The 24,765-nt window shown below is 38.9% G+C and overlaps 1 protein-coding gene across 4 annotated transcripts in view; it reads right to left on the bottom strand.

Moving 5' to 3' along the window:
- The window catches only part of NR3C2 (nuclear receptor subfamily 3 group C member 2), a 337,335-nt gene that overhangs the window by 147,521 nt on the left and 165,049 nt on the right, over positions 1–24,765 (bottom strand). For 2 of the 4 annotated variants that reach the window (XM_082728958.1, XM_082728957.1), the window contains exon 3: positions 20,965–21,116. In XM_082728958.1, coding sequence (XP_082585084.1) covers positions 20,965–21,116 — 152 coding nt within the window. The remainder of the gene's footprint in view (positions 1–20,964; positions 21,117–24,765) is intronic. The other 2 variants (XM_082728960.1, XM_082728959.1) reach the window with 1 other exon arrangement.

The raw sequence follows: 24,765 nt of genomic DNA, 5'->3' as shown, positions 1-24,765 counted from the left end.
TGCCTAGGGGCAGTGGAAATGCAGAGTGACAGTGGCTGGCTCAGGGGTGTAGTGATTCTGCACAGGTGATCAACTTATGTAACATCTACCAACTCCCTCTTAGAGGACCAGAGCTATTCTGGATGTAAACTCTGTTAAGCTCTGTTTTCCAAAACACCTTTTCCATTCACTTGTATTATTAATGACTAAAGGTCTGGGCACAGATTTTTCCATGTTAATCATATCTTAAAATGGTTTTTTTAAAAAATTATTTTTATTGACATATAATGTATTATTTGCCCCAGAGGTACATCTTACACAATTCACAGCACTCACCATAGCATATACCCTCCCCAATGTCCATCACCCAGACACCCTATCGCCCACCCCTAGCAACCCTCAGTTTGTTTCCTGAGATTAAGAGTCTCTTATGGTTTGTCTCTCTCCCTGGTCCCATCTTGTTTCGTTTTTAAAATGTTTTTAAAGACTAAAGGTCTGGGGACAAAGATCTGGCTCTTCTTTGCTGCAGGGAGCCACTGGGAAGCAAGTCTTCAGTTTCCTTTACCTCACCTATACAATAGGGACAAATTAAAAATAAAATAAAATAAAATAAAATAAAATGAAATAAAATGGGAAACATTTCTAGATGCTAAGTGTTATATCCGACAGAGTGGGTCTCTTGTAACTTCTCTGACTTCCTCCGGGACTTACTGTTAAGGATGAAATGAGGCACCTCTCTGGAACTGTGAAGGGTGCTAACCAATCTGTGTCTTGGTTCCAAATGCCTTGATACAGATAAATCCAACCTCCTTACCATGGTCTTTGAGGTCCTACAAGATCTGGTCTCACCTCTGTGCCCTCACTCCATCATTTCCTTCATTTCATCTCCCCTTTTCCCACTTTCTAGCCACATGGGACACTGCCTATTCTTCTTCCATTCTAGTCTCCCTCCTGCTCTGGGACCTTTGCACTGTGCCCAGGACAAATTTAGGGCTTTTATTTCCACTTCAAACTTTAAGTCCCAGTCACCTCTCCATGGAGCTTGGAGGGACCACACTGTCTAACATAACCATTTCCCTCCTTCCTAGATACTCTGGGAATTCTTCACCCCCCTTTATTTTACCTGTTTGGTTATTGGTAAATTGCCAGTCTTCTCCTCTAAGCTATACTGTCTCTGATGGCAGTAGTGTTGTTCTGTACCCTGTGCCTCAAACAGCATCTGACACCCAGGAGATGCTCAAATTTTTCATCACTCCACGAATAAATGAATGTCATTCAAATACGTATTTTTTTTTTTTTTTATCAGTAACTACCAGGGCAAAGCCTTTCTTGGGCAGTTCTCTTTCATCATAAAAAGTAACTTTTCATTGACATTACGCTAAGTGACCAAAAGCTAGTCACAAAAAGACAAACAACTGATTCGCGTACAGGAGGCACTTGCAGCAGTTAAATCCACAAAGACAGAAAGAGAAGTAGAGGTTACCAGGAGCAGAGCAGGGGAGAGGGGGCAAAGGCGAGTCATGGTCTGGTGGGTACTGAGTTTCAGCTGGGGGACGAATGGAGGAGGACGGTGGTGAGGGCTGCATGACCCTGTGAATGCACTTAGTGTCACTCAACAGTCTCCCCAGCAGCAGTTAGGATGGTAAATTTTACGTTAGGTGTATGTTCCCACAGTTTTTAAAAAAGGTCACAATGATACAGATACCTATCCAACTAGCATAAAGTAAAAAGCATGGTAATACCCGCTGCAGGTAGGGCTGGAAATAGCTGCTGGTCAAAATATAAATTACTGTAACCTTTGGAAAGCAATCTGGCAATAACCTCTTAAAATCAAAATCTTCATGTGATTCAGAAATTTTAGTCTGGAAAACTATCAGATGTAATAAATATAATGATGTGTACAGGAAAAATCTTCTTGGAAGCATTCTCCCTCCATGTGGGAAGAGCCCATTGCACATATATTTTTGTACTCCTGTGGGCCCTGCATTTACTGGACGAGTAAAGCAAACATCACAACACCAACTGGCTCTCATATAATTCCCTGCTATGCTCAAAGGACAGATATTTATTCGGTCTTCATTCTTGTTTTCTAAAATTTCACAGAAAACATTTTCTTATATAACAGGGGAAAAGACTACTTATTAAAAAGCTGGCCAAATGATGCAATTTAATCATCAGATCAACTATCCCCCAGGCTTAGAAGTTTTAAAGTCTACTACAGAGTAAAGAGGACTAGTTCCTACGTGTAAGAACTTGTGCATAGTTCTTATGTATAAGAAACCGAGGCATATGAATGAATCACATTAAGCCTTAAACATTTCCCGAAACATAATGCAAATCAAAACTTTTATATCTACTCAGGGAGACAAAGTTAAGGCATTAAGGAAACACTATCAGAATGATTCTAACAAGGAGGCGTCGGGGTGGCTCAGTGGGTTAAAGCCTCTGCCTTTGGCTCAGGTCATGATCCCAGGGTTCTGGGATCAAGCCCCTCATTGGGCTTCTCTGCTCAGCAGGGAGCCTACTTCCTCCCTCTCTCTCTGCCTGCCTCTCTGCCTGCTTGTGATCTCTGTCTGTCAAATGATAAATAAAATCTTAAAAAAGAAGAAGAAGAAAATGATTCTAACAAACGTAGGAACATAATTGGTTGAAGGTTACCATTTTAGGTAGAAGGATTTCTCCAGATTTTTTTTTTTCCTATTTAAATAAGATAGGTACTTGGCTGTAAAGGTATTTTTTTTTTTTAACTCTGGGAAAGATGATCCCATGATAAACTCAACTATCACTAATAAGCTGATGACTATTATGAAAAATAACTCAGAGAAAAAAGCTAATTTTCTTCCATTTAACTGTCCCAGTGATTCATTTTAAAAAGGATTTCCAGTCTCCTCTGAGTTCTGTGTAAGACCAGACCTGCTTTCCTGGATTTCAAGGGTTCCATGGCACCTCCTGATGCGCAAGAATAAGAAGTGCCATGGGAAGACTCGTTTTTAGCATTTTTATTTCAACAAATACAGACTTCGTTAGGGACGTGCCTCCTTTAAATGAGGTTCGCGTGAACGGCTCTCGGTAGTGCTCACCACTAGCTCCCTATGCCCTAAATATGTCAAAGAAAAGCTAAATGAGATATTCGCAAATCGAAAATATGAAGCCATTCCCATGTCTTATGAAGGTACAGAGCATCTGAAGTCTTGGAAAGAGAATCATCTGTTGATTTTAACAATGTACCAAGTATGACCTTGGGACCAGTTTATTGAAGAAAAGTGCTGTGTGATTCCTACTGTAATTTCTGCAGTGGAAAAGTTTCCTGTAGTTAGAGCTTTACAACGGGCACTATGCAAAGTTATTAAAATGGGTAGGTTTGAGGGATAGTAATTTATGTAAGAGAATGAGTTTGTGTTACAGTAAGTTCTGGCTAATATGTACCAACAGGGTTAGCCATATATATAGGTGGGACTGGCAGTTAACTACTGGCCAAATCACCAGCTTGACAGATGGAGCCTATAGTCCGAGCCGGAGACATTTATTGACTTCCTTGGTTTAAAACACCAGTGACACAACAACCACCCTCAGTGAACAGCACCCTCTCCGTCTAACACATGTATTCACTTCTAGAGGGTCAGCCACAGGTTTTGGGATGAGTAAGGTGGGCATCCCAGGCATTCCCAGGGAAAACCATTACAAGTTTAAAAAAAATATTTTTGGACACTGTAAATCAACTCCTGGTTAAAATTTTTAGCAAATGGCACACTCTCCACTTTTCTCCAATAAGTCAGACTCCAAGGGTTATTAGCTCTTTTGTCAGGACCTTATGGAGTCAGGTTCAGACTGAGTCCAAGCTTTGCCATTTACCAGCTGTGTGAGCCTCAGTCACTCAGCTGCAAGTGTTTACTAGTCTGAAGACACTTGCAAACATAAAGGTGTTGTGATCACAATGGTATAGAACGATATGGAAGTGAGCTTTGCTGTGTATTTCTTCCTAGGAGCAAGCCCACAGCGTCTTAACTTAAGCTCCCAGCATATTTTGGTTTCTGTAGACTTGGTCTTGAAAGGAGACAAACTGACTAATGCAGAGATACATATTTTTAAATCCATTATTGCTTTTCCTTCTCTTTCTGCTAAATGTTTTTTAAAGAATACTTCCATATTAGGACTATGTAGGCAAAATTGTAGTAAAATTTTGTTACAAGTTAGAATTTAAACTACTCTTTTTAGAAAAATTACAGTTTAGGACTTTTGATCTGTGCCCATATCTAATATCATGCAGTGACTCTCTTCTACAAAATAGTATTAAATAGTATTATAGCTTTTAATGTCACCCATTACCCTATTTGATAACAGAACAGAGCTATTTTAACAACTGAGAAGGCTGCTTAACTCAGGTCTGCATCTGATTTCAATGGTATTTATTCTCACTGGGATTCAAAGAAGCTCCTTACTGGTTTCAGAAACGCATTTTTTATTTAGTACCTGACTGAGGGGAAGGTGGTTAGAATGTGATACACAAAATTATTGTTCCTCTGACATTTTGTACACTATTCCACCAAGTATCCACTTAGAGAGTTTTGCGTAATCTGTGGTGTACGTCCAGTCTGGCAAGTAACAACAACGCGAACGGCTATCATTTACCGAATGACTGTAACAAACCAGTGATTGGCATACATCATCTCCAACTGCCAAGACAACATGCGGAATGAGGTATTACTTGGTCTTCATTCTACAGCTGGGAATCCAGGAGCTACTAATAACTTGCCCCAGTAATACAACATGTAAAACCAAAAAGAGAGCTTGGTGTCACAAAGATCTGTGTGTACTCCTGCCTCTGACATTTGCTGGGAGACTGTGCACACAGGACACTCCTTACTGCCTACAGAAACCATACCAAAATAAAACTGCACAATCTCCATTTCAGTGCCTCGCTCATCACGGCAGTTAACAGACATTCACAGTGATGAACAGCCTGTACAGTCACCCTAGACTCTGAACACAGGCCCCAAAGGTTACTATTGTGGAAGAACATGGCACATCTTAACTGAATATAAAAAATGAGATCTTACCATCTAGTTTCAGTTATGATTAAAATTAAAAACCAAGACAGCATAATGGTGGTTGCTGAGGGCCAGGGGAAGGGGAGAGTATATAGTTCTCATTTAATAGGCATAGAGTTTCAGTCTTACAAGATGGAAAGAGTTATGGAGATGGATGGTTGTGATTGCACAGTGACATGAATATAGCTAATACCACTGAACTATACATTTAAAAAGGTAAAATGTAGGGGCACCTGGGTGGATCAGTGGGTTAAAGCCTCTGTCTTCTGCTCGGGTCATGGTCCCAGGGTCTTGGGATCGAGCCCCACATTGGGCTCTCTGCTCAGCAGGGAGCCTGCTTCCTCATCTCTCTGCCTGCCTCTCTGCCTACTTGTGATCTCTGTCTGTCAAATAAATAAAATCTTTAAAAAAATGGTAAGAAGTAAAATGTATGTATATGTATTTATATGTAATATATAATGTTACAATAAAAACTAAAACAAACCAAAAAGAAACACTGAGCTTTATTAGACTGAATCTGAATATACTTAGATGGAAACTATGTTTTAGTAAATGGAATCATGACATATTTTCCATATGACGGCAAAAGTACTTTATTATATGATCCTAAACAGAATATTTATCCTATGATTTACCTGTGTAATATAAAAAGAAACCACTGCCTGGTATTGATATAGAATGGATTCTTAATTAGCCCTTCGATGAGTGGGTACATGCAATGTGTTCTAGAAACCTGAATATAAGAAAATGTTCGGTGTCCCCTTGTTAGAATATATGAAAGAGAACAGACCCTCTTCCCATGTATATGTAGAAATTTCTATTTTAAAAGACACTGGTCTAGGTGCACGTGGGTGGCTTAGTCAGTTGGGTGTCCAACTCTTGATTTTCACTCAGGTCATGATCTCAGGTTTGTGATATCGAGCCCCGTATTGGGCTCCATGCTAGGTATGGAACCTGCTTGAAATTCTCCCTCTCGCTCTGTTCCACCCCCTGCTCACGTGTGTGCACTCTCTCTCTAAAATAAAGAAGAGAGAGAGAGATACTGGTCTACAGTAGGCAGCATAATGCATCACAGGTACACCCCTCTCTACATAAAGATGTTCCTTTTAGAAATGGTTTTTCCCAAAGCAAATGACCTATAATACATAGTAGAATGATATCATAATGCAATTATTAAAGGAAAAACTACACAGTGAAAGATGTTTGCTAATGTTTCAACTTAAATCTTAAACATATTTCAGTAACTGAAAAAACTGTTTCATGCAGGGTGGATTTAAAAAAATTCTTTATTGAAAGTACCAATCACAACTATCCAAAATGATACTCTTCTTGCAGTCCAAACAACGACAGGTTCTTCAGAAAACCGCAATCAGATATGCTGAGCACATTTATTTATTTATTTTAAAGATTTTATTTATTTATTTGTCAGAGTTAGAGAGAAGGTGTGTGTGCATGCACAAGCAGGGGGAGCAGCGGGCAGAGGGAGACGCAGGCTCCCCACTTAACAAGGAGCCCAATGGGAGAGTGGATCCCAGGACCCTGGGATCATGCCCTGAGCTGAAGGCAGACCCTCAATCAACTGAGCCACCCAGGCATCCCTTGTTGAGTACTTTTAATTTAAAAAATTTAAAGGGAAAGTGACAGTAATTTTATATCTAAAATCATTTAATAATGGTATTTCTACAATTAATGTATTCTCTTCAAAAACAGTGACTCTTATTAATGCCTATTAATGCTCTTTTAAAATTACTATTTCTTTTTAAATTGTAATATCAAGTTATATTGGATAGTTGAAAAAAAAGCAGTTACTACTTATGTAATGGTAAGTTATGGTAAAGACAAAACAGGAAAGCCTATTCCATTTTCCCACATAAATGAAAACCCATATTTTATGTTGCGCTTCTTACTTGTTCCCCTGACTATAAGAGATAATTTGCTTGATTTTTAAAAATAATTTAAAAATTGCTTTAATCTTCTCATTTGTTTTTACAAAAGATGTGCTAATGGCTCAGGAAAGATTAATTTTTGATACTAAAATAATTTTTTTGTTCTCATCCCCTCCTTGTGGGTCAGGACTATAAATGACAACTTACTCAGTCTCATAAATAGCTACCAGGACTTGAAAACTGCAATTTTCTGTTTAGAAAAAAGTTCAACAGTGAGAATCTTTGTTTAAAAAAAAAAAAAAAAACACCTTTCCTGGTTCCATTAGACTTTTACACAATTTGTACTGCTTTACTGGAAAAGACAAATTTAATTCCTAAGGCTCAATATGATTATTTTGCTTTATAGGTAACTTTCAAAATATACTAGATGTATTTTAGGGGAAATAAAAAAAAAAACACATTGCTTAGAAGGAAGTAAGGAGTGGTGTCAGGGATTGGCGTGCCTTTTCGTTAATGGGAATGGCAGCACACTCCCAGGGCCTTGTGCAGAGTAAGCACTCAGGAGTTTGCTGAACTGCGTGAAGGTACGTGGGCTGCTGTGTGGGTCTACACTGGGGTGCACAGGGGGCATTTTCTTCTCCATTTTCAATCACTGATTTCCCTCACTGGCCACGGTCCTGTTGTGTCCCTGCCTCTTCACGTGTCCTCTCAAACATGTGCTCTCCAGGCTCTGGACCTGGCTTTCCATGTTTCAGTGAGATCTGACCTTAGTCACTATTACAGCTCTGTTCTTTGAGATGCTGGTTAAATTAATTAGGCAAAGGTCAGCTATTTCAGTATTTGGGAGGTGGAACATAAATATTTTGAATTTTAAGTATCACCAATTAGAGGAACTAAAACTCCTCAAATAAATCTAAATCTTAATCAGATGTGTCAGTCCCACATTTGCTTTTAAAAAGTGAAAGGGAAGGTTGTTTGCAGGAATTTTTGTCTAACATCATTTAATAATGGCATTTCTGGAACAATTTCTTCACCCATTCTTTTAAAACCAGTAATTTTTAGGTTGAATCACTACACTGTACATCTGAAACTAATACAATACTCTATATTAATTATGCTGGAATTGAAATAATTTTTTAAAAAATAAAAAAAACAGTAATTTTTAAAGGATTTCTAATTAATGGCTACCAGTACTCCACTCCAATTCTTTTTCTGAATGCAACTCTATTTCATATTAGGTAGTGAAAAACGAAACAAAACAAAACAATTAGTACTTATGTAATGTTAGCAATATCAAATTGCTGAGCCTGGTCCAACAGGGAAAATGCTATGGTGTGGGCCAGATGAAAAAGAATCAACCTAGACTAATTCTGCACTGGTTTTCCAATTAAGTGGTTCAACAAGAGTGGGAGGGTAAAAGAATACAGTATGTTTTAGAAATCTTGGTACAGTTAATTTAAAAAAAAGATAGTAAAAAGCAGTTGTGAACTTGCAAATGGTTAAGATGTTGTAAGAGTGTGAAAATGGTCTTTGTTCTTCATCTGTTTCTGTATTTAGGTGGATTAAATTTAAATCTGACCTTAAATTCAAAGGTCTCCCCACTGTGCCCCCTTGGCACAATACTCACGAACAATACAGATCTGCCTAAACTGGTGACAAAGAGGTCAAAACTCCAAGTCGTGCCTAAAGTAATAGATGCTTTCCTTAAAGTTTTATTGGTTTTCCCTTCAAACCAAATATTTAACTGTACATAAAATAGCTACAGTTTAAGTATTCCACGCTTTACTGAGAACCAACGTACATTGATTAAATTACTTCCTAAGAAGGGGAAAGTTCTTTTTTAAATGTAATATTTGTAAAGCAAGCCATTACTGTTTTTAAAGCAGTTTAAATGTATATAAACTCTTTTATATCTTCCTAACTCTGAGGGATGGGTAGGGGCTGATACTTCAATATTTATTTTTTCTGGTTTCTAGAACAGGTAACAGACATTCAATTATTTGTTCAAAGCATCAGAGTGACAGCACTATGTACTGAAGTCCACATTGTCTGACCCAAAGCCAATTCTCATTCTACTCTACCACCATTCTACATAAAAAGGACTTTATTATTTTTAAAGATTTTATTTATTTGAGAAACAACAAGAGTAAGAGAGATCACAAAGGCAGAGGGAGAAGCAGACTCCCCGCTCAGCAGAGAGCCTGATGTGGGGCTCAATCCCAGGACCCTGAGATCATGACCTCACCTGAAGGTAGATGCTTAACTGACTAGGCCATAGAGGTGCCCCTAAAAAGGAGTTTATTATTTATTTATTTCTATATTTTAAAGATTTTATTCATTTATTTGACAGAGAGAACACACAGCAGTGGGAGTGGCAGAGAGAGGCAGGCTGAGTGGCAGGCTTCCCACTGAAAAGGAGCCCGATGAGGGACTCCATCCCAGAACCCTGGAATCATGACTTGAGCCCAAGGCAGACGCTTAACCACCCAGGCACCCCTAAAAAGGAGTTTAAAGCCTATTTTGGTAACGTTTTCTTATACAGCTTCTTACTGGGGGACTCCCACAGTAAAGTGTGCAAACTGACGGATAATATTTAAGTAGCCTTTCACTAAAAAATTAGTAAGTGATCAGTATGGCTTACAAGAGGGCGGTATGAATTTGGAAGCTCAAGCCCTGGTTCTTCCTGATGAACTGGAGAAGAAAATAAAATATAAGAAGGGATTAGGAGGGAGGAGGAGGTATCTGCCTTGTAGTTTTCAAATTATATAATTTTGAATCCACTGAAATCGAAGAATATAATTTAATGAGTCTGAGCTATCCTACCTTAGGGTATCCTATCCTATCCTATGGATATCTGCCTTGTAGTTTTCAAATTATATAATTTTGAATGCACTGAAATCGAAGAATATAATTTAATGCATCGGAGCTATCCTACAGTGATATATGTAATTTGAAATGTATGTTAAACTTCCTAAAAACCTCACCATGTCTACTCCTCAGCTAATTTGCTATGAGTGACTCTCCACAGTTCTTCTTGACAATTATGATGTCCTTATAGATTTAGATCCTTAATCTAAATCTGTTGATTGTTTCATTAATCAACAATCTGTTGATTTGTTGGTTTGTTTCATTTGCTTTATTTCATATTTTACCATTAGAAAAGTAAACAAAACATTTTTGTAACCATGTATTAGGCTGTCAGATGCCAGCAGTTTAATGGAGCCTTTGGTCTTCTACCTGTGGAGAGAAAATATATTTCTCCCCTCTTCCTTAGGGATTGTTCTTTACTCTCTGGGGTGTAAAAGTTCACTGTTAGTTAGCATCCCAGCACATACAGGAAGGTGATGCTTTTGTAAATGTGACCTTATAGCCAAAAATTGCAAGGGCCAGCATTTACTGAAGAGCTCTGAATAGGGCCAACCTGGGGCAAAATGGAAAAAATCTACATTGCTTACGAGAGTTGTGAGCTTTACTCCTCGCTGTCAGTCTGCTCTTCTCTAGGTACGGATTCTATCTATGATGTGGAGGGAGGTGTGTGAGTGTGGGTGCACAGAGGGCTTAATGATAATAAACGTCTTCCTGACTTTTGAGGTTTTCCCTGCTCCTTAGCCCCAGAACAGCCATCACCAGGTGATCGAGTGAGGTGTGGCAAAGCTCTGGAATTGTGTATGTGCTGCATGTATCTGCTTATCTCTAGAAACATCATTATCAACCGCTCTCTGTTTCCTGTCTAAAAAGTCAGGATGAGTAGTGAACATAGATACCACAAGTAAGGTTAAAAGGAAAAAAAAAATCACTACACTACACTGGACATGTCTGTCCTTAAAAAGCAAACAAAACGTTACAGGGCAAATTTTAGGGGCTTGAAACACTGGCACCTTTTTATTTGATACAGAATTTTTCTGTCTTCTAAACCATAAATAGCTTCCTGTTGTGGCTCCCTATGGGGTCATAAGCAGGTGAAATCATCATTTGGTACCTCTAATAGGAGAAGTAACAACAGCCCAAGTCCCCACAAGGACCACTTCAGGCAGCAGGCCTGTTCCACTGGTGCTGCAGGCCCGACACCTTCGCCAGGCTTTCAGTTTCATTGTGTAGCTTCCCACACACAACAAAGAGCCAGAGGAACCACTGACAGCTATTGCCTAAAACTAAGCCCATCTGCCAAAACGCTGACTACTTAATGATGCAGTTTATTTTAAAATTTTCAAGAAACTATTTCCAGGTAGAAAGTGAACTTTTGCAGAATTTTGTCTCCGCTTTTCCTTTTCTACTTACCTGGACGGTTTTTTCCCTTTTGGAGAACTGACTGCCACAGCCTAACCGGTTCTAAACTCCACTTTTCCATCATCTCTATTCTTAGAGTTCTTCCTTCCTCAGTCTCTATCAGAGACTTCCTTCTCCCAAAGGAAGCTACCATGGGGTCTTCCCAATTCTTCCCTCTCACCAATCAAGTCAGGCCTTTCACTGAGTGGCAACAATGCCGTCCCAAATTAGGTCCTTTCTACTCTCTACAGTCCCATTTCAGTAGTCCTCTTCTCCTCTAGGTGGCACCTGTCACGAGCCACTCACCATTCCACACCAAGAGACAAAACTGCCTAAACCACTTGTAATTTTCTCCACTGTAAAGAACTTTATAAAAAGACCTGACATATTTAAGAGAAGGGCTGCAATTTCTCATTCTAGTATGAGGGCCTTACATAAGCTGGCCCTCATGTCTTTGTTCAGTTGCCAACCTGCACAACTGGTCATGGGCCTTCTCTGGCCAGGCTGTCACTGAACAGGGCTTGCTCAAGCAAGTGGGCTCAGGTTCAGGCTCTAGCTTTCCATTCCTTCTCCATTCTCTCCTCCTGATCCTCCCCATCTTTCCAGGACCCTATTTTGGCATTTGACTGTGGTCAATTTAGCAATTTTCATTTTCAGTAACAAAGTATCAAATCATGTAAATTGTACAATCCTAATTACACCACGAGTGCAAGGTCTGTGAGAGCAGCTTTGCGTCCTATGGCTCCTGGGTCTGTTTCTAAGCCACACGGTATAAAGCAGACAACAAAGAGCTGAGGAGTTAGCAGCTTTCAGCTTTGGATGAGGGGGGCCATTCTCACGATGGTTCTCTGCACCTGATAGGCTACATCTAATTTTTATCACACACAGGAAATGAAACACAGGAAGATAAAAGTTTTAAAAAAAGCTTTAGATTAATATCAAGATGTTAAAGAGTACTTCAGGATGGTAATGGTAATTTTTTAAAAATATGGAGATCATGCCTTAAGAAAAAAAAAGAGACTACTCAATTTCTTTCCCATTAGGGCAACAGAAATTCAAATTAGAATTTCAACTTGGAATGGCTAGGAGTTAATTATTTAGAGTATAGCGAGATAACTGTTAAATTATAATGTGCTCTTCATAAGTGTTCTGAAGCCAGAGATGTTGCCCTACTTTTTGGTGGGTAAAAATAGTTGGGATCTTTGTAACTCTGTGAGAGGCAGTATAGCTTATGTGTTAAGCACACAGAGTCAGAATGCTTGGGTTTCCTGAGTTCAAATCCCACTTTCTTCAATCTGAGGGATCTTCAACTACTCACCTCTCACATGCCTCTGATGACTGATCTCTAATATGCAGACAGATAATAATCATTCCTATTTCATAGAATTATTAGGAGGATTAAAATGAGAATATAGAATAAGGTTCTTAGCATGATGAGCACAAAATAAGTACTCAAATATTTACTATTATTGCTATTAATTTCAAGAGTTGAAGGATCATAGCATAAAGGCTTGTTAAAAAATAGTCAATGTTTCAGCCACTCTGGAAAACAGTATGAAGTTTCCTCAAAAAGTTGAAAACAGAGCTACCCTATGATCCAGCAATCACACTACTGGGTATTTACCCTAAAGACACAAATGTAGTGATCCGAAGGGGCACACACACCTGAATGTTTATAGCAGTAATGTCCACAATAGCCAAACTACAGAAAAAGCCTAGACATCCATCAACAGATGAATGGATAAAGAAGATGTGGTGTATATATACACAATAGAATACTATGCAGCCATCGAAAAATGAAATCTTGCCATTTGCACTGACAGGGATAGAACTAGAAAGTATTATGCTAAGCGAAATAAGTCAGAGAAGGGCAATTATCATATGATATCTCTATCATAAGAGGATATGAGGAATTTGAATCAGGGTGGGGGGGTCGTCGGGGTAGGGAGGGAAAAATGAAACAAGATGGGATCAGGAGGGAGACAAACCATAAGAGACTCTTAATCTCAGGAAACAAACTGAGGGTTGCTGGAGGGTGGGGTGGGAGGGATGGGGTGGTTGAGTGATGGACATTGGGGAGGGTATATGCTATGGTGAGTGTTATGAATTGTGTAAGACTGATGACTCACAGACCTGTACCCCTGAAGTAAGTAATACATTATGTGTTAATAAAAAAAAAAAGTCAATGTTTTCCATATAACAACAACTGCATAGAGAGTTTAGATTTAAAGATTCAAAACTCAAACTTTGCAGCTGTAGGAAGACTGTCATGAGGAAAGAGCGAAATGAAACATGGAGGACTGGGCAGTGTGTGGCGTGCAGTAACTGCTCAATAAGTAGTAGCTGTTAGTATAGGAGCAAGTGGTTGACAGAAAAGGTATTTTTTTTTTTTTTTAAAGAACTGCTTCTTAAGATAAACTCAGATATTCCATTAACAGCAAAAAGAGTTACTTTTTAAATTTCAGATTACAATTCGCATAGAAGGAACAGACACATGGAAACCAATGCTCAGGAAAATTTTCTTATCAACAGGCAATCCTTTATACTAGTTTTTTAAGAACATCATAGGTCTTTGAGTTGACTGTTGGAAAGACAACAGCCAAAGGAGTGAGTGGCCAGTCTCTGCAAAAGTGTCAGGGTATATATTCTCTATATCATCCCCATTCCTGGCTCTATTTTTCTCTTTCTTGCTCTCACCTTCCCTTTGCCCTGCCCCCCCCCCCCAACTAATTTTAGATTTCATTTTAACTTATGTAAAGTTGTTAGTTTCTTTGGATGTTTTTTTCTGGAATGAGATGGGTAGCAAACAAACACATAAGCATTTGAAAATTTATACTTTACAAATTTGCTAAGTGAAGTGCACCTTAATTTAAAAATTTAAGCTACAAGAAGTTCTCCTTGGATAATGCCAAATTACTCTTAGCTTACCTATCCCTACTTCAAATCATTTTCTTTCTTTCTTTCTTTCTTCCTTTCTTTCTTTCTTTCTTTCTTTTTTTTTTTAAAGATTTATTTATTTATTTGACAGAGATCACAAGTAGGCAGAGAGGCAGGCAGAGAGAGAGAGAGGAAGGGAAGCAGGCTCCCCACTGAGCAGAGAACCCAATGCAGGGTTCAATTACAGGACCCTGGAAACATGACCCAAGCTGAAGGCAGAGGCTTTAACCCACTGAGCCACCCAGGTGCCCCTCAAATCATTTTCTAATAAATCACTTCAACATATTTTCTACTTCAGAGAAACAGTGACAGAAACAAGGGTGAATCCCATATATAGTCGACAAATACTGCACATGTTTGGCATTATCTTTGCATTGATCAGCAAATCAAGTCTCCTTTATAGCATGGTACATTCTTTATCTAAATACCCATTTCTTGGGCAAATGTGTCTATTTTCATGGATGATGATTCCAAAAATCTTTGTTTTCAATCTTGCCTTATTCCCCCCATGCTTCAAATTCTCACAAGCAACATTCTGTTAGGCACACCTGAATGTCTTCTAGACATTTCAAACTAAGGGTCCTAAACCAAATTTCATTCCAGTCTTCTTTATCCTGACAATGCTGGCCCCCACCACCGCCTTTTCCCATTAATTGCATAAATGGCTCCTTTCTTAGGTCTGTCTGATCTCTCCATGATCCCTCACTAGAATGTACACTCCACCAGGGTAGGGATCTTTGTTCACCTGATCTTCATTCCAGATGTACCTAGGTAGGCCTAGAATAGTGTCTGGCATTTGGTAGGTATTAAATAAATGTTTGCCCAGTTAATGAACCTTTCCTCCCATGCCCCCAAAGCTACTCCCTCTCCAATGTTCCTAATACCAGCAAATGAGCCTGGGGAATCATCCTAGATCTTTGCTTCTTTACGTCCTGTAGAGAACTGCCAACGTTCCTTCCCAGATAGTCTCATTAACTACCCCTCCTCTCAATGCCCAACACTGACGGACTAGTGCTTTCCCTGGGCATCTCTTATCAAAATGATTAAAAACAGCCACTGGAACTGTCCTGTCCCTATTTAAATAGGCATACTGTCCTGAAGCCAGATATTAAATACAAAACTGAGCCTGCCATTCTGTTGCAGAAAACATCAGAGATTCTGTTTGGCACAAGGATAAGTTCCGGCCCCTCCTGATGGTCCAAGAACTGGACTCAACCTGCACATCTACTTTCACCTTCTATTACCTCACACCTCAAATTTTTGAAGTGGCTAACGGGAAATTGCTTTTGGTGCTGTGCCAATAGCCTATCCTCATTTTTCCTCACTATTGCCAATTCTAATATTTCAAGATTTAGTCTGGGGTCAATTCTTTAAGAGCCTTCCCTGACCTTCCAAGTTGGCCTAAATGTCATGGCTTTGCATGTTCCCATAGCAACTAACTGAAGGGATATAAAAAATCTAGGCAAACATTTGCAATTAACACTAACTAAAGCCTTATGTTTATTTAAGGAGGAAAGGAGTGTTCATAAAAACCAAAAATATGATCTACTGGGTAGGTATTTATTTAAGCTCTTAAAATAAGTAATTAAAAAGAATCAGGTTACTTGGTTCCCAATATGTGGTAAAGGAAAGAAAAAATCTTTAAAGAATTTTATGAGAAAACTGTAAGCCAGAACAATCCTTGGTTTCCTATTCTGACTCAGAAGTTCTGTAAGAGTGACATGGACTTTAATTTTCTTTAGCCTCCTGTACATGGCTCATGGGGACACTGAGGGTTATATCATATCATGAACTGAAGACATCTAATAAATACACATTATTTCCTTGCATTATCATTTCCTTAATTTTATATTGCCAGTTATAAGGTAATGGCTATATTTAAATTATTATATAATACCATCTTAATTAGTTTGTGTCCACTAAATTCAAGCTCTCTATTTTGGGGCACAATTGTATTATGCCCATCCCCCACACTCCTACCCCTCCAACTTGTTCATAGAGCATTGACAGGGCAAACATGGGTATGACAGAGTGAGACATGTTTTCCTCTGGACCTGCTCAGTTTAATCATTAATTTCAGAAAAGCAAAAGAAATTAACTATTAACCAACCATCACATTTCCTTAAGAACAGTTTTCCCCAAAGAATAATCTATAAATTTAAAGATTTTTTAATCTATATGCTGTGAACTACATCTGAAAGGACTGCGGTACATGTTCATAGGCTTGGTTACCTTAAAATTTTGCATATTTGAGAAATCCTTTGATTAATGTACAATTATAGCTCTTAAAGCAATTTCACTTCAGGAAATATATCTGAAATCTCTTAAAAGGAAATGTCTGAGTATGGAAACCGACATCACATGATTTGGCTGACCTTATCAAAATATGGACTCTTTAGCCTAACAGGTCTGCTTACAAAAGTATCAATCCAATTGACTTTACATAATAATGAACACTCTCTCTCTCTCTCTTCTTTTTCAACCTTGTAACTCTTCAGTGATTTGTGGTAGCTGTGTCTACTAGACACTGCTTGTATACTGAGTATCCAAAAAGGAAATTAGGTTATAAAATAGTGTACTGAATGTAGTTGTCTCTGTTCACAGAGGGAATCACAAAATAAAATACACATGAGATGAATCTAATGGCAATTTACAGTTGGAAAGAGACTGAGATAGTAAAAACTCAGACTAGAATCAAAAGTTGCAGATTAGAAGGCCAAAGGCCAACATAAACTCTAGGAACTGTTGCACTGCTAATTTAGTAATTTGGTGGGAAGTCATTTAACCTCAGCTACTCTCATGCCACATGTTCACATTCATGTGTATCTTCAAACATTTATTTGGTAGCTACTAAATATCTAGAATCTTGTGAGGTTCTCTAGATAAGACTCTGTCCTGCCCTAAAGACATCTAACAGAGGAGCTCAAAGTCCAGTTGATGGCTCTTAATATTTTCTTTACTATGCAACTTCCAAACATGAGACCACCCCCATCAGTGACAAAAGGTCATTAGAAGAGTAAATCTCAACCGTTCAGGCTATATTGGAATATGTGAGACCGCCTCTCGAGAAAATTTTGGCAGACCCTCTGTTATTCCCACTTTCCTCACATGCTCTTTGAGAACTTTTGAGAACTGCTCATCTAGAAGGATTTTACAACCTCCAAAGGCAGCTCTATGAAGAAAATAACACATTATACAAAAAATGAAGATCTAGTGAAGAAAAAACAAAAGCCTAACAGTGCCACATTTACTGTATTGATAACCTATCTCTCCGCAAATATATTAAACAGAGAACTGTAGCATTTGATCCTAGGGAATTGAATATTAAAATAAAGATATAATATTTTGATGTATTTTGATTTATAAAATTGGCAAAAACATTTTGTTTTCATTTAATTTTTCTTAGTAGGTAGGGCAATACTACTTTTCCTATTTAGATGTAAAGAAGCTGAGACCCAGGCAAATTAAATAACTTGCCTTAATCTCACATCTACTGAGTGGCAGAAATTAAAACTAAATCTTCTGACCCTAAAACCAGTCCAGTCCAGTTTCTACCCAATGGAGAACCCTACCTAAGAAATATAAATATATAAACGCTTATCCGTTTTCAAGATGGGAAGGTCCTGACAAACCTTCAAGGCAAAAAAGCAATTCAAATTTAAAAATGAAATTATAAACCTCCACTTGTAAGGTCTAATAATATAGCTCTTAACTGACATTATTGGAAAATAAGGTGTTCTGGATGAAACTTCTAAGGATTTTTATACTAGTTGTTTAAGATGAAAAAAAATAAGCACATATATACATCTTATTAGCCAGAACACAAAGAACATAATTTATACTTTTAAAAAATGATTTTCAGTCTCCCTACATAGTTACAACTATACTATTATACCAGCCTTTAGAGTGGAGTGCTCTGGGGCACAAAGCCTTAAACAAGTAAGCTCAGAGCTCAGATTGCTACATTCTTCCTCCAGTCTCCACTCTAGTGGTCACTTCCCTTTCTTTTGGTAATTGGTGGTGATTAGCTCTTTTCAGCTTAATTGACTCCCCTCACCCCAGCTCCCTCCATTCACTGCAGCTTGGAATTCTCTGCTTTTGTATTCTAAGGAGGAGCTTAAGGTTATCAGGGAAAGCCAGAAAACAAACTTAGTAAATACTCAAATTTAAAAACACACACAGACTTTTGCATATGTGTATGAAGATAAGCCCACAGTTACCCACACACAGGCACACATACCGAGGGTGCCAGGTTATGTCTTCTCCATGCTTGTGTCACTCCCTTCGTTATCATGAATGAATGACACATAGGGTAGAATGTCCATGAACTTGAGAATTATAGAAAATGAAAGAAATAGATTGTGAGATTTAGAGTCGTGAGATGTTAGGTTGGGTCTAGTATGGAGTCCTAAGACTTTACTATGGGGTCCGAGTTTTTGGCCTTATGATTTTGAATAGATTGGTAGACTGGGTCTGGTTCTAATCATCTTCATCTATAAAAGGGGAATAAAAAAGAAATCTATATACCATAATTTGATAACTAGTGCCTCAAACTATATAAAATATTATAAAATAATTTATTAAATCAAAAAGTTCTGATACAAAGATAATCTAATTTCTCATATATTCTCTCTCTCATACATGATAAAACAGTAAAGAAATACAAGTACAAAATAAAAACAAGTCCTCACTCTCATGAAGTTTATATTCAAAATTTATAGCCTTTTTTCATGTAGGTGAACTCTAAAATTGTAATTTCCCCCCAAAATAGAAACTACGTTAATAGAAATCTTAAAAGGCACTTATTAAGTTTCATTATTCATTATTGATTAGCTTTCCAATGAAAGAAGAAGATGTTTAGATATCAAGGCTTTTCCTTATTTATTTATACCTTAGTTACAAAAACAGTTATTTCCTCAGTTACTTCTATAGAAATTATTTAAAACAAAAACTAAGCAAGACCTTGGGAAAAACTTTTGCTTCAGAAGCAGAGAAGCCAGGTTCTATAACCAGCCGAAACCTGGGTCCTGATGACCCAGATGTAGGGCAACACAGAGGGTCCCTCTCTAATCGCCCTTCTCCACACTGCTTTATTTTTAAATATCTCCTTACTTCGGTTCAGTAATCAGTGACTGGGGAAGTGGGAGTGGAAAGGAGTCCTTATATTGGAAGGTGCAAAGTGGCATTAGGAAGGAATCAGAGGCAATTTTTCCTATTTATCTTCTACCAGGCTAATCATAGAGTTAAGGAAAGAGAAAAGGGGATAGCTAGGGAGGAAAGTGTGACAAAAAGAAACTGACTGCAGTTTCGTACAAATTTATTTTCCAGGGATCAGTTTTCTGGTAACAGGATCCATTTTTCCCTACAGGAAATATTCTTCCCCACTGTTGGTCTAGGTAGGTTAGGTTGGCTGACTCCAGCCAGAAGGAGCCTGTCAGATCCCTGCACTGTCACATTCCCAGGCACTGGGATTGGTTCAGAGGGCAAAACAGGAGCCAAGTGCAATCTTAGGAGATTTAACTGGGGGGTTTTATAAGAACAGTTGCGAACAGAGAACCTCTTTTTCATGAGGGCCTAGTGGCTGTCTCATCACCATGAGAGAACCTGGACTGGACGAGAAGAGAGCCAGAGCAAAGTTAAGGGGGAGAGAGAACGGGATTAAGTTCTAACAACCTGGTTTAAGACCACATCTTGTTGGAAGCCAAGCCTACACTAGGGCTTTAGAGTTATGTGAGTCAATGCATTTCCACTGGTGCTTAAGCCAGTTCGTGTTGAATTTTCTGTCACCTGTAACTAAGAGCCCATGTTTTGCAAAAGAAATACAGAACTATCACTAATTCAATGCTGGATTTGGGTACTATTCAATAATTAATAGCGTAAATAATGTAAAATCATGTAATATTAATTAAATAACACAAAATCAATTCTAGAAGCACAGAAATATCTCCTTGGTCAGCTTTTCATCCAAAATTGAAGACATTTCCTCCCAGTCACCAGCAAAACAAAGACAAAACATTCAAGTCCTTAACCCTTAGGTCTCTGAAGCACAGAAAACTGTCCTGAGAAATAAATCTACAGGAGTCTTAATGCTGAACTCCTTGGTGAAATCAGTGTTGATTACACCGATAACGCTGCTCCTACGAGCAAAAATTCTACAGTCTAGCCAGTCATGTAGTCAACACTAATAAAACCATCTGGACTAAACCTGATGCTAACTAATTGCATATAAGTGAGGATGGAGGGAGGCAAAAACAAACTAAAAGAGGAAGTACAACTCCTTGGACAGAAGCAAAAGCTAGTCTAAATACACCTAGAGGATGTTTCATTTAACTTCCTGGTTTGGAAAACCTTCAGTTAGAACAAAGGTAGGACTTTAGGGGACCTAGAAGCTGAAGGAGCTGCTAAATGAAATTATTCAGTATGGAACACAACTTAAATTACAGACACGATTTTGCTATTAATGTTTTAATTTGCCATAAACACATGTATTTGATACAGAAACACAGGAAAGACATGATGCATTCTATGTGTGCCTAGTAAAATGCTCCTGCACAGGGCAACTTAAATTTATGGAGAATTATATTTCTAAGGCTCACTGAAAAACAAAGACAAATAAATGAAAACAAAAACTCCTTTTTGATTAACTGCAGTTCTCCATGTCAAATTCTGCCCACTAAATAGTGCTCATTGGAAAATGTCCTTTTGGTGTTAAGGTAAGATATTACGACTATTTGTCATGGACAGACTGCCTCAAAAATGTTTTTGAATTATTTCCCAATAACGATTTAGAGTTAACTATGCAAGTAAACGACACACTAGGAAAGGAAATGTGTAAAAGGAACACCCACATGAACATTTACCTTCCACTGCTCTTTTGAAGAACACTTTGCAGCTGCCACAGGTTACCACCCCATAATGACATCCTGAAGCCTCATCCCCACACACCAAACATATTTTGGAAGGTCTTGAAGATCCAGTAGAAACACTTCGCAAAGTAGAGCTGAGGAGAGAAATCAAGATTTAAATAAATACACTGTAGGAGCACATTTGATAGGCTGTATAGCTTAGCTCAAAATTTGTCAATACTCACGATTCCATAAATGAATTCAGGATTTACTGGCCAAACATGTGACCTAGAAAATGAAGGCAGAACCCTATCTGTGGAGGAATGTTATCCAGAATTCTGGAGAGCAAAGCAAAACCTTTTCTCGGCACCAAGAAATAAAAATCACATGTACACATTTTCCCCTACTTTTTTTTAAGGTTCAGGAGAATTGACAGTTATTATTATAATTTTTTTAAAGATTTTATTTATTTATTTATTTATTTGACAGAGACAGAGAGATAGAGGGAGAGAGCACAAGCAGGGAGAGGGGCAGAGGGAGAACAAGCTCCCTGCTGAGCAGAAAGCCCTAGGTGGGACTCAATCCCAGGACCCTGAGATCATGAGTGGAACTGAGGGCAGACACTTAACCGACTGAGCCACCAAGCGTCGAGGGCCCCTCTCCCTATTTGGGGGAAAATTGACCAGAAAATATTGTTTGCATTCTAGGTGGCAGGGAAGAGAAGAATCCTGAGCCGAGTCATCGGGAAGTATTTTTGGTATCAAAGAACTAATACAGTACTGTACTCTTTTCACCCAGACTCAGATTATCTATCTCAGTTATGCCAGATTTAAACAAACAAACAAACAAACAAAAAAACAACTCTCCCATTTCCAAAACAATCTACTAATTAAAATTTAAAAATTCTTGCCTCAACTGCCAGCAATTTTATCCCACCAAGCTTCTGCATTTTTTCATGTTACCTTCAATAAGTTCGAATCACTACATCCTGCTTACTAATTTGAAGGGACACAGTCAATACTTCAAAAAAAAAAAAAAAGCCATACATATTAAGTATCTCAGGTATCTTTCTGGTAAGAAACTGAAGGGTTCTGGGTATCAGTTTTTAGGGACCAATTGAACCCTTTAAGCAAAAATCTTTATGAATACTTCTGAAGGGGAATCTTCTCATATATATTATGAAATATATTACACTGCTAGCTAATGGCACAGTTTGAACAAAACTGTTTAAATGAATTCCAGTTCAGCAACAGATGTGCTGTGAGCCGGCAAAGAAGGTGATGTTACTCATTCCTTGTCCTCATGCATTTATCGAATACCTACCTGCAGGTCCCATGCAAGGTACTGAGGAAATAAATACCCAACCCAGTCTCAGTCCTTCAGTTAGTGGGGACATGAACTATTATGGTGAGTGCTACAGTGCAGGGTAGTACGGTGGCACAGACTGGGAAGGGGAGGAGAATGCCAGCTGGGGAATAGTTCCTGAAAGGTGACCACTGAACTGAATTTGCAAGAACTGGATGAGAGCCAGACCAAGAAAAGGGGCAGGGGAAGCAGAAAGGGCAACGGCTCGGAGAAATGCCAGCTGGACCTGTTCGGAAAGCTGAACAGACTTCTTGTATGTCACCACCATCACCTTGCTGTCACATCTGTCTCCATGTAAAACAGCAGGGATGTGGGGAAAAGACTCAATGAAAGGGGTGCCTGGGTGGCTCAGGAGGTTGGGCCTCTGCCTTCGTCTCTGGTCATGATCCCAGGGTCCTAGGCTCGAGCCCCATGGTGGGAGCCTGCTTCCCCCCCTCTTTCTGCCTACCTGTGATCTCTCTTTCTCTATCGGGTAAATAAATAAAATCTTAAAACAAAACAAAACAAAACAAAACCTCAAAGAAAACATAGTAAAAGGCTAGAATGGTTACATTACACTGATGCTTTTTCTGTTTTCCCAATTAGCTAAAGTATAATAATAGTTCTGACCTGGTAATTTAAAAAAAAAAAAAAGTTTGAACTATTTTAACTGTGCTCTCACCAAAAAACAGGAGAAGAAACAAAATATTCAGCTGTTGGAGAACTACAGCATGACTGACTTTCTAGAAAAGGTCTTCTTAAATCAAAGACTGAAACAATGTTCTCCAAAGTTGTTTCTCCTTCTGAGAAGAGTGCTCTTTGTTATTTTTATTAGTGTCCTTTGACTTCTTTATGGCATTCAAAACATTCCATTTCAGCATCAGGAACTTCTTCAGCATATTAGCCAGTGAAACTGGATCCACACTCTGTCTAACTGTCTTACACTTCACAGGGAAATACCTCGACTCCTTAAACAATTAGAATGTAACTTACAATCATCATTAACATGTAACTGCTTTTTCACAACTGCTATCATTCATGGGGCTTGTCTTGGTCCCCAAACTTCATAATCTCTTGACTTCGTTCTTTGTAACTCTCTTCTATCCAAATTTACTTTCTCTGTGATCTCGCCTAGTTTCTTGGCTTTAAATATCATCCATATGACCAGGCCTTCCAAATATTTATCTCCAGCCCAGACACCTCCCAGGAATTTCCAACCCATTTATCTAACTGCCTGACGTGTCCATCCGATTGTCTGACGTGCACCTCAAACTTAACACGTCCGTAAGTTTGCTGATTTTCTCCCCACTCCTCCTACAGACAAACTTTGTCCTTTCAGTTAATGGCAACTATTTGGGCTGAACTGTGTCATCTCCAAAATTCCTGTGTTGAAGTCCTAGCCCCTAGACCTCAGAGTGTGACCTTTTCTTGGGAATAGTGTCATAGCTGATACAATTAGTTAAGATGAGAGGATTCTGGAGCAGGGTGGGCCCCTTATCCGATATGATTGGTGTTCTTGTTAAAAAGCGGAATGTAGGGCGCGCGCGCGTGCACACACACACACACACACACACACACACACACAGAATGCCCTGCGAAGATAAAGGCAGTGATGCTTTTACAAGCCAAATAACACCAAAGATTGCCAGAAAACCACCAGAATCTAGAAGACAGGTATGGGACAGATTCTTGCTCACAGCCTTCAGAAAGGAATAACCCGGCCGACACGCTCATCTCGGGCATTGGGCCCTCAGATCCCTGAGACAGTACATTTCTGCTGTTTAAGGCTGTGGTCTTCTGTTGCTGCAGCCCTGGGGCAAACTAATGCAGCGACTTGGACTCATCTCTGACTACTTTTTCTCCAATCTGTTAAATTCTATTCACTTTGCCTTCGGGTTCTCCTCAATTCCCATACCTCCTCTGGGACAACTAGCCCGAGCCATCAACAGGTCTTCCTTAGGATTTGCAGAAAACTTCTAGCTGATCCTGTTTCTCCTTGCCCCCTTCCTTCCCCTGTATCCAGAATGATCCTTATTCACTACTTTGCTCATAACCATCTGGGCCCTTTCCCTCACACTCAAAGGAAAACTCAGTTTACCCATGTGACCACAGGGCCAGAATCTGGCCTCCCAGACTTCTCTAACCTCTCCTGCTTGCCTACACCACTCCAACAACACTGGCCTCCCCACTAGCTCTGATGTCCACCACGTGTGCTTCCACCTCAGGGCTTTGAGCTTTCTGTCTCCTCTTCACCTAGATATCGACAGAGTCCCCTCCCCCACCTCCTTCAGGGCTTCATCCAAATGTCACAGCATGCAGTGGAACCAAATTAAGTTGAAAAGAAAGTCTAGCATTAAAAAGACACACCATGAAATCCAAATTAAAAGTTTTCTTTAATTACAAAATTAAAGCAAACATGAATTATTTTTCCCTCCTATTCACCACCGTCTTTCAATGACA

The sequence above is a fragment of the Mustela nivalis genome (genome assembly GCF_964662115.1).
Source record: "Mustela nivalis genome assembly, chromosome: 4".
Taxonomy (NCBI): domain Eukaryota; kingdom Metazoa; phylum Chordata; class Mammalia; order Carnivora; family Mustelidae; genus Mustela; species Mustela nivalis.
Note: the sequence above shows the minus strand (reverse complement) of the source record. Positions and strands in the feature narration are given on the sequence as shown.